At 44.7% G+C, this 16,766-nt stretch overlaps 1 protein-coding gene across 6 annotated transcripts in view; it reads right to left on the bottom strand.

Annotated features, from left to right (window-relative positions):
* Positions 1 to 4,865: 4,865 nt before the first annotated feature.
* Positions 4,866 to 16,766, bottom strand: part of PIP5K1A (phosphatidylinositol-4-phosphate 5-kinase type 1 alpha) — a 39,768-nt gene continuing 27,867 nt past the window's right edge. Inside the window, exons 8-15 of one of the 6 annotated variants that reach the window (XM_044239204.1) lie at positions 14,190 to 14,395; positions 13,097 to 13,180; positions 12,218 to 12,266; positions 11,928 to 12,012; positions 10,713 to 10,859; positions 10,399 to 10,528; positions 6,796 to 6,844; positions 6,444 to 6,533 (exon numbers count right to left, since the gene is read on the bottom strand). In XM_044239204.1, coding sequence (XP_044095139.1) covers positions 6,531 to 6,533; positions 6,796 to 6,844; positions 10,399 to 10,528; positions 10,713 to 10,859; positions 11,928 to 12,012; positions 12,218 to 12,266; positions 13,097 to 13,180; positions 14,190 to 14,395 — 753 coding nt within the window. In that variant the 3' untranslated portion in view covers positions 6,444 to 6,530. Of the gene's footprint in view, positions 6,534 to 6,795; positions 6,845 to 10,398; positions 10,529 to 10,712; positions 10,860 to 11,927; positions 12,013 to 12,217; positions 12,267 to 13,096; positions 13,181 to 14,189; positions 14,396 to 16,766 lie in introns of all 6 variants that reach the window. The other 5 variants (XM_044239205.1, XM_044239203.1, XM_044239208.1 and 2 more) reach the window with 5 other exon arrangements.

Here is a 16,766-nt window from a genome sequence, read left to right as displayed (position 1 = left end):
TGAAATTGCTGTGGATGTGTTTGCCAGCATCTTCATTTTTAGAAAGTGGTGGGATTGTTCATGTTTCAGCTATGTCGCTTCGGCATAGCGCTTTGTGCACCTAACCACTAAGTCCTTATCCTCCAGAATTGAATATGTATCTCTCTCCCATTTAATTAAGGGCAGGAATGGTGTCTTAATCTTTGCAATCCCTGAGCCAGTACAGAGCCTGACACATCAGGTTTGACGAATCAATCCTTTTATAACTAATCTCCCAAAGAATGGGAGACAAACTAGTAAACCATTTTGGTTTGTTAGTGAAGAATAACAAGCCTGGGTGGCTCAGTGGGTTGGGCCGCTGCCTTCGGCTCGGGTCATGATCTCAGGATCCTGGAATCGAGTCCCGCGTCGGGCTCTCTGCTCAGCAGGGAGCCTGCTTCCTCCTCTCTCTCTCTGCCTGCCTCTCTGCCTACTTGTGATCTCTCTCTGTCAAATAAATAAATAAAATCCTTTAAAAAAAAATGTGTTGGATTGGGCGCCTGGGTGGCTCAGTTGGTAAAGAATCTGGGATTGAGTTCCCGATTTGTGCTTCCTGCTCAGCCAGGAGTCTGCTTCTCCCTCCCCTCACTGGTGTTCTGGTGCTTTCTCTCTCAAATAAATAGATAAAATCTTAAAAAAAAAAAAAAAAAAGAAAAAAGAAAAAAATGCTTTGGGTTACCTTTCCCTACACACACACACACACCACCACCACCACCACCCCCGCCCCCCAACCTGGAAATCCCAGGTCTCCTGGAGAAGAGAAGGGGGAAAGGAGGAAGACACCTGGCGTGGCTACAGCACACCATACTTGGAGATGGGGGAGAGGAATGTTGGATATTACCTAGATTTTCTTTTTAATGTTTTTTTGTTCTGTGTTGTTTTGTTTTAGAGAGGGGGTGAAGGGGCAAGGGAGACAAAGAGAGAATTTTTTTTTTTAAGGATTTTATTTATTTGAGGCAGTGAAAGCGAGAGAGATCAGAGAGGGAGAAGAAGCGGACTCGCCACTGAGCAGAGAGCCCAATGCAGGTCTCAATCCCAGAACTCTGGATTCATGACCTAAGTCAAAGGCAGTTGCTTAACTGACAGAGCCACTCAGGTGCCCCAAGAGAGAGAATTTTAAGCAGCCTCTCTCCCAGTGCCCCAGCACAAAGCCGAACTCAGGCCTTCATCTCACAACCCCGAGATCATGACCTGAGGAGAACAAGAGTCTGAACCTTAACCAACTAAGCCACCCCCAGATGCCTCTAGATGTTGGTTTTAATAGATATGTTCAGAAGTTATTGGTAACCATTAGAGCTTGAATAGGAATAAAATCTATCATTGGGGGGAAGCCATCAATAATAACCACAGACAGGAAAGGGGAAACAAATAAGAAAAATAATTAGTGACAAGTTCAAACATAACCAAAATAGTTTGCAAACAAGACAAGAAATACATTTTAAAAATAGCTGCATAATGTGGGGCATGTGGGTGGCTCAGTGGGTTAAGCTTTTGCCTTCAGCTCAGGTCATGATCTTGGGGTCCTGGGGATAAAGCCCCACATCGGGCTCCTTGCTCAGCCGGGAGCCTGCTTCTCCCTCTCTCTCTGCCTGCCTCTCTGCCTATTTGTGATCTCTCTCTCTCTCTGTCAAATAAAAAAATAACATCTTTTTTAAAAAGGTAAAAATAGAGTGAAAAAATATTCCGGGCAATAGTAATAACAGAAAGCATGTGTATTAATATTGTACAAAACAAAAATCAACACAAATAGCTGAGATCAGATCGGGAGACGGATATTTCATAAAATATAAAATTCATCAACAACAAAAAAATGCTCTGGTTTAATCGGGATAATGCAGTTCCAAAGACAAGTTGAACATCAGGGATAACTAAGTCAGTATTCTTCTAAATGTGTAAGTAAACGAAGACACACATTCAACCCAAACAAAGGAACAAGGAAGTGAATGTTCTGGAATGCCATCACTATTATGGAAAACCATGACACATGATCCCTGTGCAGGGAAGTGTCACCTTCTCAGCTCTAGTCAGATATTTAATAGATTGTGACCTGTGTTTAGTTATTGAATTTTTTCTAAATATTTTATTTATATTATTTATTTATTTGACACAGAGAGAGAGAGAGAGAGAGATCACAAGTAGGCAGAGAGGCAGGCAGAGAGAGAGGGGGGAGCAGGCTCCCTGCTGAGCAGAGAGCCCGATGTGGGTCTTGATCCCAGGACCCTGGCTGGGATCATGACATGAGCCGAAGGCGGAGCCTTACTACTAACCCTCTGAGGCACCCAGGCGCCCCTAGTTAGTACAATTAAAAAAAAAATTTTATTTATTCATTTGAGAGAGAGAGAGAGAACAAGTAGGGGGAACAGCACAGGGAGAGGAAGAAGCACATTCCCCACTGAGCAGGAAGCCAGATGGGGCTCCTGATCCCAGAAACCTGGGATCATGACCTGAGCCGAAGGCAAATGCTTAACCAACTGAGCTACCCAGGTGTCCCTAGCATACTTTTTTTTTTTTTTAAAGATTTTATTTATTTGTCAGAGAGAGGGAGAGAGAATGAGCACAGGCAGACAGAATGGCAGGCAGAGACAGAGGGAGAAGCAGGCTCCCTGCCGAGCAAGGAGCCCGATGTGGGACTCGATCCCAGGATGCTGGGATCATGACCTGAGCCGAAGGCAGCTGCTTAACCAACTGAGCCACCCAGGCGTCCCTAGCATACTTTTTTTTTTTAAAAGATTTTATTTACTTGGGGCACCTGGGTGCTAGTCATTAGGCATCTGCCTTCAGCTGAAGTCATGATCCCAGCAAGCGTCCTGGGCTGGAGCCCCTGCATTGGGCTTGGCAGGAAGCCTGCTTCTCCCTCTCCCCTTCCTCCTGCTTGTGTTCCATCTCTCACTGTTCTCTATTAAATAAATAAATAAAATCTTTTTAAAAAAGATTTTATCTATTTATTTAAGAGTGCGAGAGAGCATGGGAGTGGGGTGAGGGGCTGAGAGAGCAGCAGATTCTCCGCTGAGCAAGGAGCCCCATGCAGGGGCTCAATCCCAGGCACCCTAGTTAGTACACATTTAAAAAGTCTATGGAGCAGCACCTGAGTGACTCATTCAGTCAAGTGTCTGCCTTCAGCTCAGGTGGTGATTTCAGGGTCCTGGAATTGAGCCCTGCATGGGGCTTCCTGCTCAGCGGGGAGTTTCTCTTTCAAATAAATAAATAAAATCTTTGTGAAGATTTTATCTTTAAATCTTCAGGGGCACCTGGGTGGCTCAGTGGGTTGATCCTCTGCCTTCGGCTCAGGTCATGATCTCAGGGTCCTGGGATCGAGCCCCACATCGGGCTCTCTGCTCGGCAGGGGGCCTGCTTCCTCCTCTCTGCCTGTGTCTCTGCCTACTTGTGATCTCTCTCTCTCTCTCTCTGTGTCAAATAAATAAATAATATAAATAAAATATTTAGAAAAAATTCAATAACTAAACACAGGTCACAATCTATTAAATATCTGACTAGAGCTGAGAAGGTGACACTTCCCTGCACAGGGATCATGTGTCATGGTTTTCCAATCTTCAAAGATTTTATTTATTTATTTATTTATTTATTCCGCATCGGGCTCTCTGCTCAGCAGGGAGCCTGCTTCCCTTCCTCTCTCTCTGTCTGCCTCTCTGCCTACTTGTGATCTCTCTCTCTGTCAAATAAATAAATAAATATTTAAAAAAAAATCTTAAAAAACAATTCCTCAGGGGCGCCTGGTAGCTTAGTGGGTTGGCTCAGGTCATGATCCCAGAGTCCTAGGATCGAGCCCCACATCAGGCTCTCTGCTCAGCGGGGAGCCTGCTTCTCCCGCCTCTGTGTCTCTCTGGCTACTTGTGATCTTTGTCAAATAAGAAAATAAAAATCTTAAAAAAAAAAAAAAATTCCTCAGTCTAGCTATCAGTGAGGCCTCCACCTCCACCTACGCCAAGATTCTTATACTCAGATCTCCTCCACCATTGCTTCCAGTGTGGATTCTCCCTTGTTCTAAAAACAGAACCCTTCTCATACGTTCATGTGCAACCTTTCCCAACACTTCTAGTCCACACTAACCTCTAATTTTCTTCCACCTAATATATTCTGTACCATTCTCTCAGAGAACTGAAATCCTAAACTGTAATCCATCTAAAACGTTTTTGTGTACACACAAATATGTGTGTGCTCCTCCTGTAAACTCTTGAAGGTCAAATACTTCTTTTGACCTCCAACTACCCAGTGATTTGCTCATTAGCTGCTGCAGAAATATTCGCAGAATGATCTTAACAAAATAAGGGATAGTGCTGTGGAAAGAACACTCGTTAGTTAACTTGCTTCTCTCCAAACTTCCCCACCCATATGCCTTAGAACAGGCACCCGCTCTTTGGTCTAGATTCCCACCCAAGTAAAAAAGTCTAACTAATAACGAAGTTCAACTTCACAGAAGAGGAAAACAACTGAAGGAAGCAGTCCCTGTGGTCTTCTAAGTGACACCTTAGCACCAGGCCAGGAGAGGAAAAGAGAGGGAATCCAAAGGCCAAATGATCTCAAGCTTTTGTGCCTCCTCCTTTCCTCCTTTGGATTCACAGATCCATCAGTTAAAGTAGGTTGCAACTCAGGCAACAGACCAACAGTAATTCCCTTCATATTCACAGCTTTTCAAGGTGAAGTTGATCAAGTGGAGAGGTGGCTGGAAGGTAGGGAATGAAGCTAGCACAGGCCTGCACCAGACTGAAGGCAACTGGCGAGGAGGCTGCATTTGCTCAGGGAAAGAACACAAATAACACTGAGCCCGAGCTGGGACATGACGTTGGACCAGATGGTGTATGAAAAAGAAATCAGGAAGAAACAAGAGGTCTCTAAATAACTGATGAAAGTTTAATACATTAAAACCAGATATTTATCACTTTTATATTGCATTTGCTGTATCTGAACAATACAAAGTGGAGGCAAATAGTGACACTTCATAAAAATGTTGATTCCCCATTCCCTTCCCTAAGACCCAGCCCCCTCAAATATTCCCTCCCACTCCCTACAGAACTCTGTCCTGAATAAAACACTTAAATACATCATAAATAGTAAATTATGAAAAAAAATAGCAAGAATTGTTTCTTTCCTTCTTGTAAAAAAGAACATGGCAGCAAAGACAGGCAGCCAGAAACTGGCTGGGGGTGTCTAATATAGACAGTTATTTGGGGGATGGGCTAAATTACTATCGAGGTCGGGCAGGATCGAGACGGGACAGTATTCAACAATCTGCCTGAAATGCCAGGCCCCCCTAGTCCCCAGCCACGAGGAGGAGGATCAGGTGGGGAATCACAACTATTGGAGAGGGGGAACAGACAGATTACACAGCTCTCATTTCCGAGTTCTCTGCACGAGAAGGGGCAGGGCATGTGGCACAGCAATGAACTCACCTAGGCAAGAATCTGCTGGCTCCCCATCAGTCTAAGTGAATATTCTCTAGCCTCACAGATACAGACTGCCTGTTAAAGGGATAGAGGTGTCCCCTCCCCACCTCAGCTCCTTGAAAAGCAGAACACTGTCGGAAAAGGTGGGAAGAGCAAGGAAGAAACCTCCTTTTGAGAAGGATCCAAATTCATTTAAGTCTTCATATTTAGAAAAACAAGCAGAATACATTTCAAATTGCAAAACACTAATAACTGTGATGGCCTGGCAGTGAGCAGGGTCCTGCCTAGCAAGGGCTCTGATCTTCTGGTCCCATGACTGCCCCCCTGTTTCAACAAAAGGGATAAAGATTACCCCATGTTCCCACTCTCTCCATTCCTTCAGCCTTAAGAAATTCATCAAGAGAGGAGGAGTTAAAGAGGAGCTGCTCCTGGCAAAGCAGTTCCATACTTCCATTTCTTAAACACCAGGGGGTTCTGAGGGAGCCCCCAAAATAGGCATCTCTCCTGACACTTCTGCAGTTTTGATCTGAAACTAACTGGCTTCAAATTGTGTGCTGTGTGCTAGTTTTTTTTTTCCTTTTTTTAAGGAAAAAAAAAAAAAATTAAGGTGGGATTTGGCTTAATACCCTTATCCCCAAAACCTTAACAGAGATTACAAGGATCTTTTTCCAGAGAAAGCGAGAAGGTGGAGATAATGTGCCAGCTAGTCTGCCTGAGGAAATTGAAGAGTCCAGCTCCCGGTGAACGGTAGATGAAGAGGAAGAAAACCACCAAATCCAGCAACCCCACTTCCAGCAGGAAGAATGGGGGTTTGAAAACAATGCAGTTGTGGAAGCCAAGGCTGGCCCCTTGAAAACTTGTGCCATCTAACTCAGAAGTGGAGAAGATGTTGCTGTCCTCAACTGTCCGAGGCACTGGTGCCCATTCATAAGGAAGGGGAAGGAGAAGAGGTTCTTCTTCAGGAAGGAGGCAGAGAGCTCCCCTAGCCTCCATTATATTCCTTTTGTGATGACCACGAAGAAGAAAATTCAGCATTGCTGGGGCAAGGGCTGGCTTCTTGGGATCACCAAGCTGGCAGAATCTTGTTCCAGGTCTTCTGAATTTTTCTGCTCACTGGAAAGGGTAAGGGTATAAGGTTAAGGATATGGAGTATGAAATGAGGAGGCAGGAAGGGAATTCAAGTTCATTCCAGCTTGACTGGCAAAATTAAGTTATCTATTTCATCCTTTGCCTCCAAGTACAAGGTCCCTACAAATTTTAAAAAGGCAAAATTGAAGGGGCACCTTGCAAATTAACTCCCTGTTCCACTTCATCAGTAATCCTCTTTATACCCTTCAAAGCAAGCATTCACCTCCCCCACATCCCAGACACTCACATGGGTGAACTCTGACTCTGCAACTTCAGGCTTTTCCAAGAGGGCTGAACTAGCAGAAGAAAAAAAAAAATGAAGGCAGAGAGGAGAAGAATTAGAAGATAAGAAAGAGAAAGGACAGGGAAGGGGTGGGGGGGAATGGGGCAGCTGGGTGATGGACAATGGGGAGGGTATGTGCTATGATGAGTGCTGTGAATTGTGTAAGACTGATGAATCACAGACTTGTACCCCTGAAACAAATAATACATTTTATGTTATTAATAATTTTTTTTTTTTAAAAAAGAGAGAGAAAGGGCGCCTGGGTGGCTCAGTGGGTTAAAGCCTCTGCCTTTAGCTCGGGTCATGATCCCAGGGTCCTGGGACCAAGCCCCACATCGGGCTCTCTGCTCCATGGGGAGCCTGCTTCCTCCTTTCTCTCTGCCCACTTGCGATCTCTATCTGACAAATAAATAAATAAAATATTAAAAAAAGAGAGAGAGAGAGAAAGGACAATCCTCTCAAGTCAAATCTTATAATGCTTCTCTGTATTTCACTTCAGGATCAACTTAGGATTCAGAAAGAGGCTAAGAAACTACCAGACTTAGAAGCATGTTGTTTTAATTAACTATTTAGATTCTTGAGTACTACAAAAATATTTCCTAATACTCTCCCCTTTTTTCTTCAATTCCTAGGTGTAGTAGGCACTCAGTGATTACTGCTGCCTGATATTTGTGCCGTTGTGTAATTCTCTCCTCTTGAATGGGGACTAGATTTAGTGACTCTCTTCCAGAGGACAAAATGTAGGCCAGGTGATGGAACATCAATTCTGAGATTAGGTTACAAAAAGACCCTACCTAGCTTCCTCTTGGGCTCGAGTTCTCTTACTAACTGTTCACTCTGAGGGAAGCTAGCTGCCACATGGAGAACATGTGACAAGGAACTGAGGGAGGACCACAGGCCAACAGCCTACAAGGAACTGAATCTTGCTAACAACCATGTAAATGAGCTTAGAAGTTGATCCTCCCCCAGATGAAGTTGATCCTCTCCAGATGAGACTACTGCCCTGACTCACAGCTTCACTGTAACCTCCTGAGAGACCCTGAACCAGTCAAGCCACATAAAATCTGAAATAATATATGTTGTAGTTTTTAGCTGCCAAATTGAGAGTAATTTGTTACACAGTAATAAATAATATACATTTTTGAACGTGGAAGTAAAGTGCTACTGAACTAAAAAGTGGAAGAGGCTTTGGAAGAGGGAAATGGGCTTTAAGGAAAGTTTTAGTGAAAGTCTAGAAGTACCATGAACATACTGCAGAATCTTAGGCTTGATGAGTGAGTTGCCAGTGTGGGCTCAACAGAAAGTGAGAAAAATCTTATGGGATACTGAAGGAAAGGGCATCCCTGTAATGCAGTGGAACAAAGTTTTGCAACAATGTCATATGCAGTTATGTGAAAAGCAGAATACGTGTCTAACGGATTGGGTGATCTACCTAAGGAGAATCCTAAACAAAGTACTAAAGGTGTCGTCACCTGGCTCTTTCTCCCCCGCCACCACCCGCCCCACCTGGTTCCCTCTTAATGCTTACAGTAAAACAAGAAGAAAAAAATTAAGGGAAGGACTATTAAATAAAAGGACTTTCAGGACCTAATGGTTTTGAAAATTCTGAGCCCCCCCAGATAGCAAACAATGCTAAAATTAAGAAACAGCTTGTGAGCAAGCACAAAACCTGGGCACTACCAGGAAAATGGGGTCTAGAGACAAAGCCAAGGGTATGACTGTAAAACATTTTCTGAGACTTCAGAAAAATCAAAGTTGGTTCCTTAGAGTACTACTCAATCATACAAAAGGCCATTCAAAAAGATTAAAGTCTCCCGGATCCTCTCAACTTAACAGGATCTCTAAGCAGCACGGGGCTTATGAAGAGGGTATCTGTGGGTGTGGCTTTTGTCTAGGGGACTGAATCTTATTGAGACTCACAGGAGGACCACAAAATCTTTGAGGGCATTATAACAGCAGAAACATTCACAGCTTGGACTGAAAGGGGCATACACAGTATAAAATGAAGAAACTGCTGGACGCCAAAATAGGAAGCAGGCTGAGAAACTACTAGCTGCAAACAACATTCTGGCTTTCATGAAAAAGGAAGACCCAGAAAGCAAAACCAAGAGGTCAAAGAGTGGAGTAAAGAGTAATGGGAGAATTACTCCCAAGCTTTTTCCCTGTATTTCGCCTGATCAAAGAAACTCAACAATTGCTGGATTTTGGACTAGCTATGCACCGGTGACTCCTCTGTGCCTCCCTCACTCCTCTCTTTGTACAGGAATGTGTTCAGTGTTATCTACTTACTGCCTCACCACTGTCGGCTGGGTATATAGGGAGAAAACAGCTGTCTCTAGTTTCACAGGTCCAAAGACTGAGAGCAACTATACTCAAGGAACAGTACCTGGGGAGCTCCTCCAAACCTAGACCTAATTCAGATGACAAAATTCTGGAATTTAAGCTGCTGCTGTAATGGGATCAGACTTTTGAAGACCACTGGAGCAAATGAATGCATTTCGCACAGGAAGGACAGGAAGCATTGGGGGCCAGAAGATGGACTGCGAAAGGTCGCTTTTTAGGGGGCTCCCTATGAGTTCTGCTTCCTGGTATTCACAGCTTTGTGTAATCCCTTCCTTGTGAGTGTGGACTAGAATTAGTGACTAGAATGCAGCGCAGGTGATAGGAGGTCAAATTTGAGATTAGGTCACAAAAAGATTATGGCTTCTGGATAGGTGCATGCGTCTACGGCCATACCACCCTGAACGTGCCCGATCTCGTCTGATCTCGGAAGCTAAGCAAGGTCGGGCCTGGTTAGTACTTGGATGGAGAGGTGCATGCACGTTCACTTGCTCGCTCTGAGGGAGGCCAGCTGCAATGTTCTGAGTTGTCCTAAGGAGAGGCTCATGTTGCAAAAAACCATGGGAGGCCCCCAGCCAACTGCCAGCAAGGAACTAAGGCCTTCTGTCCAGCAACCCACAAGGAACTGAACCCTGCCAACAAGCATATAAAGGAGCTTAGAAGTGAAGCCTCTCAGCTGAGCCTTCAGACGAGATGGGAGCCCCTGGCCAACACCTCATGAAAGACCTTGAGCCAGAGGACCCAGCTAAGCTGTAGCCACATTCTCAACCCACAGAAGCTATGATATGTGTTTGTTATTTTAATCCACTAAGTTTTGGGTTAATTTATTATGATGGACTAGATAATCAACACACCATCTAACAAAATTAAACCACAACATTTAGAATGCATCATTTTACAAGACTCACTGTTCATTTTCTTCCCTGCCCAGGAATCTTTTTCCAGGCTTACAAAGTAAGCTGAGAATTCTCACCTAACTCACCAGGAGATAAAGGGTTAGTTGGGGCACATTCTATCAGAATAGTTTGCATACCCCTTAAAGATGCAGAGATGTTGACACACTCCTTCAAGTCAGTAAAGATGAACTAAAGGAAAGTAAACCCAGAAAAATCTAGTGAAGAGCAAAAGATAATGATCTCTCGAAAAAACAAAAATTATGGAGGTTCCCAAAGACCTGAAGAGAGAGGATGAAAAGGAGAACATGAAGAAAGGGGTCAAGGAACCAACCTTGTAGTTTGCATTTGCAAAGTCTCTCCAACTACAGGTGAGAAATAGGGGTCAGGAAGAGTCGAGACCTCACTGATTTTCTCCAAAGGTGGAGTCTGAGGTAAAACATCAGGACGACCGAAGTGGACGCCTGGAAAAAAGAAAAGGGAAGAAAATCAATAAATAAAAAAGAAGACAAAACGGGGTGGGGGAAATACAGAGGGAAAAAAGTGTAACTTGGCTTTTCCTGGATATGAATGGGGAGCAGATAATCTAGGGCTCAGAGGGAGGGAGGGAGTCCCCAATCACATGGGAACCCCAGCCCTGGCGCTGACCTGGCTCCACTTCCGCCTTGGTTGTCACTTGTGCCTTGTGCTCCCCAGAGACCGATGTCTGGTAAGTAATGCAGGAGTTGCCGCTGGGGCCTGCTCGCCGAGAGAAAGATGAGCCAGACCGAAACTTTTTGGAAGGAGAGGGTTTCACTTCAAAAGGGAAAGAGAAAGCCTACTTAGCACCCACCCGAGAAACCGTCACCAAGACACATACAAATTGCCAGCATCCCCAACACAGACCCAAAGGTGCTCTGCAAAGCAGGAAGAAGGACTAATGTCAACAAAGACAGGCTCTATGAACTAGAGAGGGTGTGCATCTCAGTTCACCTCACTCTGGAAAGCAGAGAACCTAGAGGAAAGCAGACACATACATATCTTGCCCCCACTACACACAACCTCCATGGCTTGCTTCCACCCGATGAGGTGTCTTCCATTCTGTCACTCCCTTGTTCTTTAACAGTATCCTCCAGCTCAAGCTGATGAAGATGACCCTTTCACTCTGCGTGCTTGTAGCATTCACGCACACAGCACCATGATACTTTACACTTGCTTATATGCCACTTTGAAAAGACTGTGAAGGAATTTTCCCATGTTTTTTAATACTGTCTGGCATGCCTAAGTCCTCTCTGCCACACTGAGGGACAACTGAGGCCTATAATGAGGAGACAGGAAGAAGGAGTTGGAAATCTGCCAATGGCAGCAGCACTGGAAGGCTGGAAAAGAAGAATACTGGCACTTTCCAACCAAGAAAGTTGAGGGAAGAGAGCAAGAATGACTGCTAAGTACAATCAGTAAATGCTTCTCCAACCCTTTGATCCTAGTCTGAGAATTCCTTGGCCCTGGGGATATGAAGAGAAAACAGAAGACTGGTAATATGCTTGCCTATCTCTGTCTAGAAGTCTGGTTCTATCTCAGCCTATGGCATGGATCCTGCTCCCACAATGCCACTCCCTACCCCCCCCAACCCTGCCCAAATCCCACCAATTTTCCCAGAAATGCCCCTCACCTCAATGACACACGAAGGGAGAGCCAGGGGAAAAGCAGCAACTCGGAAACCACTGGGACAGACAGAGTGACTGACATAAAGACGGGCAGCAGCTCTCATGGGATGTGGGTGGAGCAGAAGAGGCTTTGGCAGTTCCCTGACAGAGGTGTCTTGCCCACCCATCTCCTGGAGTAAGGGAGTCATTGGGGGGTCATCTGGTAGAAGCCACTTACGGGGTATCTTCTTGAACACTGTGTTGCACATGAAGCGCTGGAACCGTTCAGCATAGAAGCCTGGGCGATGCACTGATACGGTGTCCTACAGAGCAGAAGAGATGGCTGCAGAGTTAAAGAGGGGGAAGGCCCGGCAAGAGGATCGCTACTTAGTCCAAGGGCTATTTTCCTCTAGGCTGAGACCCTAACAGAAGGGCAGAACCCACAAATGAAGTAAGAAAGAAGAAATTGAGGGCGTCAATCACAACTGAAGGAGCCAGGAGGAGAGCCACTAGCAAACTGTTACTCACCCCATCGTGTACCAGGGCTTTCCAAGAGTGCTCCAACTTCTTAACAAACCTGCCAAGAAAAATGTGTATCGCACAGTCACCAAGTTTTTAAATGAATGACAGTTTTCTCTTTTATGAAGTTAAAGAAGCTGAGAAAGCACTCCCTCTATTACACTTGCTTTCCAAAGAACAGACACAGTAGTACTTGTTCAGGACAGCGACCAAAGCTGTTTCTAGGGAAGTTCATTACCTCCCCTATTGAAAAAGGGAACTCAGTATGTCCCTGGCAAGTCAGGGATAAGAATATTTGTCACAAAAGGAACAGTGAAGGGACAGATGAGCATGCCTGGAAGACATGAGTTAAAACCGGATGACAATACTGTGAAACAGTAAACCAAGGTCTGTCCAGTCTTCACTAGTAGTTGAAACCTGTTTACAGGGGTAACACTGGGACGTAGCATTTCCAAATTCTCCTGGTCACTTCACTGCCTCAGTTCCATAGGTTAATAGCACAGGACACAGTGATCCTCTGGTTTTTCCTCCAAGGAAAAGAGGAACATGTTTCCAGCAGTACCCCAATGTGGAGTATGATTCATCTCACAAGTTTTTCAAAAAGAGCCAGACAGATGGTGTGTTCTACCCCGGTGCTTCTGAGGACTGACTCAGCTCTCCACAGAGGTATATGTTATGTTTTGGAAGGTGGCAGGGTAACGAAGCCAGGGAGACAGGCAAAATCAAGGAAATAAACCACCATCTGAAACCCAAGGAGGTAAGCCACTAGAATCCAACCTGCTGTTCCTGTTTCAGGAAGAATTTAGTGACAAACCCAGCTAAAGGAGAAATGTGAATGGTTATCTGCAAACACTCTGTCCCCTCATTTGGGATCCATATGCTCCTCACCTGTAAGACTGGAGAATGTCAATGATCCCAATATAAAGCAGCAGCCTTTCCCCTTTACTGTTGCGGGCAGGGATGCCACCCATACTGTTCCAGAAGACAAGAAGAAAACAGTAAGAAAACCCCTGGCCTGGCACATGATGGCTTCTCCTCACCTCGAGTCAGATCAGGATAGGGAACTGAGACCTAAACATAACTGCCCCATCTTTTGTAAGCTGGGGAAGAGTGAAAACCTTCCTCCAACCCCAAGAGCCACTCTGGAGTATGAATTATAACCTCTTTCTCTCCAAGTCTCACTCGTCTGCTCTCCAACTCCAATTCTACCAAAGAGAATCTAAAGCCACCCCTACTCAGCAACACTGAAAATGCTCAGGTAAATCTGCACTTCCTCAGTACTTTGATATTTTAACTCACACCCACTAGGACACTCTTCTTGAGGTTCAGTAAAGGATACGTTAAAAATAAAACCACTGGGATGCCTGGGTGGCTCAGTGGGTTAAGTCACTGCCTTCCGCTCGGATCATGATCCCAGAGTCCTGGGATACAGTCCCGCATGGGCTCCTTGCTCGGCAGGGAGCCTGCTTCTCTCTCTGCCTCTGCCAGCCTCTCTTCTCTGCCTGCGTGTGTGCTCTCTCTCTCTCTCCCTCTCCCTGACAAATAAATGAAATATTAAAAAAATAATAATAAAAAATAAAACCACTTACAAGATAATTCTGATGCTTCAGTAAATATACTTCCTTGATAGACAGATCCATCATGGTGAGAAAGGCGCCTTCCATAAAGCGGCCTATAGTAAATTACTTCTGGTGAAGTTCTAATAGAATAGGCAGACGTGTGTCTAAGGCTCTGAGTATAATCTTCTTGAAAGGTGTTTTAATTTTAAATAGCTCTCCTTCCCAGATGTACTACAGATCCCCAACTTAAGACCTCTTCTTTTCCTTTTAAATTCTTAAGTTCTATAGTTTTGTTAAGTGTTAATACTGTCAGCTTAAATGTGGAGTCGGGGTTATTCTTATGCCAGGAGCTGCATCCTTTCTTCAAGAAAAAAATACCATGACTTTATGTTCTCCACCCTGTTGCCCCTGAGCCCACTCACTGGTCATCAGTCTCCATGGTGCCACCTCGCCGAGCCTCGCCCTGGATAGATTCCATAGCCGTGGAATAGAGAGCCTTTTGGGGGGCTGGTCTGCGAGTATCAGCTGAGGATTGCACTTCACTGCCTAAGGGCTCTCTTTGTGCATGATCTATGTTATGGATCGACATCAAGAGGCTATAGTCCATTATCTTAAAGCTCTGCAGCACCTAAAGGAAGGGGAAAAAAAACACATTCTGAGCCTTGGGAAGTATGAGGATTTTTTTCAGGATCTCACAGCTTTCCTGATTCAATTATTCTTTTATTATTTTTTAATCTTTTTTTTCCCCCAAAGATTTTATTTATTTGTTTGACAGAGATCACAGTAGGCAGAGAGGCAGGCAGAGAAAGAGGAGGAAGCAGGTCCCCGCTGAGCAGAGAGCCCGATGTGGGGCTCGATCCAAGAACCCTGGTATCATGACCCGAGCCGAAGGCAAAGGCTTTATAACCCACTGAGCCACCCAGGTGCCCCCATCTTTTTTTTTTTTTTTAAACTTTTTAGAAAGATTTTATTTATTTGAGAGAGAGAGAAAAAGAGGGAGAGGAAGAGAGAGCATGAGACAGGGAAGGGTCAGAGGGAGGAGCAGACCCCCCATTGAGCAAGGAGTGAGATGTGGGACTAGATTTTGGGACTCCGGGTTCATGGCCTGAACCAAAGGCAGTCGCTTAACCAACTGAGCCACCCAGGCGCCCTCATTTTTTTTTTTTTAAGATTTTATTTTTTTTCAAGATTTCAGAGATATAGAGAGACAAAGTGAGAGAGAGGCACACAGGGAGGGGGAAGGAGAGGGGCAGAGCCAAAACCAAGAGTTGGATGCTCAACTGACTGTGCCACCCAAGGGCCCCTAAAGATTTTATTTTCAAGTAATCTCCACACCCAACATGGGGCTCAAACTCAAAACCACAAGATCAAGAGGTGCGCGTTCCCCCAACTGAGCCAGCCAGGTGCCCCAAGATTCAATTATTCTTGAATTTCAGGGTTAACTATAGGCTTATCCTTTGCTCCTCCTACTCCCTGGGGAAGAATAGATTAACCTCCTCTAGTCACTCATTATTTCTATCCCCTCAGCTTTCTTCTATTTGAGTAAATATATATTAGGCCAGTGCCTAGCTCACAACACCCTCTTTGCTTGTTCCTTCCTTGTATCTCTTTGTGAAAAGAGCCCTGTATTCAAGAGAATGTAGAATACATATTTGTGCTGTAAAGAATCCACAAATAGGGACGCCTGGGTAGCTCAGTGGGTTAGAAGCCTCTACCTTCGGCTCAGGTCATGATCCCAGGGTCCTGGGATCGAGCCCCGCATCGGGCTCTCTGCTCAGCGGGGAGCATGCTTCCCCCTCTCTCTGCGCCTGCCTTTCTGCCTACTTGTGATCTCTGTCAAATAAATAAATAAAATCTTAAAAAAAAAAAAATCCACAAGGACAGTCTGGTCAAAGTACATTTCATGATGGAGTGAATCTGTTGCAGGACTTTATATGATCAGCTTTGATTCAGGTCAGTATTTCCTGAAGCCCTACCACGTGCAGGCATTATGCCTGTTCACAGGGATACAAAGATACTCAAGAGTTTCTGTTCTCAGGGCACCTGGGTGGCTCAGTGGGTTAAGGCCTCTGCCTTCGGCTCGAGTCATGATCCCAGGGTCCTGGGATGGCCCTACATCAGGCTCTCTGCTCAGCAGGGAGCCTGCTTCCACCTCTCTCTCTCTGCCTGCCTCTCTGCCTGCTTGTGATCTCTGTCAAGTAAATAAATAAAATCTTAAAACAAACAAAAAAAGTACTTCTGTTCTCAACAATATTATAATTTAGGAAAGAAAACAAATGCAAAAATAAATCCAATACAGTCTAATACATGCAACAACAGAAGCGACTGCATGACTGATAGGATGGATGAGGCCAGGAGGTAATATGTAAGTAAGTTTATGAAAAATTAGAAAATAAGTACAAATAAATAAAGGAAGGAATAGTCTAACACCTGGAAGCATGAAACAGCACATTATGTGCAGGGAGATATAATTTGGCACTGCTAAAACAGAAAATGCAAAGGACAGGTGTGGCAGATTACAGAGGTTGACAGAGGCAAAACAGTGACAAGCCTGATATGTCATATTAAGGAGCCTGGATTCTTTTTTTAAGATTTATTTGGGGCACCTGGGGGGGCTCAGTGGGTTAAGCCTCTGCATTCAGCTCAGGTCATGATCCCGGGATTGAGCCCCGCATCAGGCTCTCTGCTCAGCAGGGAGCCTGCTTCCCCCCTCCACCTGCCTCTCTGCCTGCTTGTGATCTCTCTGACAAATAAATAAATAAAATTCTTAAAAAAAAAAAAAAAAGAAGAAGTAGAAGAAAGAAAAAAAATCCTCCTAACCTTAAGATGGAAGAGATAAAAGTTGGCTTACATCCAGAAAGAAAACAGCTGATAGAGGCTGAAGCCAGGGAAGGGAAAGGAAGTAAGATGTGAAACAGAACCCTAAAGAAACAGTTCTGAAAAAGTGACCTGTAAGAAGCCATCACATTGGGCAGAAAGGAGATTAAAGACGGGTAAGC

This window comes from Neovison vison, chromosome 2, assembly GCF_020171115.1.
Source record: "Neovison vison isolate M4711 chromosome 2, ASM_NN_V1, whole genome shotgun sequence".
Taxonomy (NCBI): domain Eukaryota; kingdom Metazoa; phylum Chordata; class Mammalia; order Carnivora; family Mustelidae; genus Neogale; species Neogale vison.
Note: the sequence above shows the minus strand (reverse complement) of the source record. Positions and strands in the feature narration are given on the sequence as shown.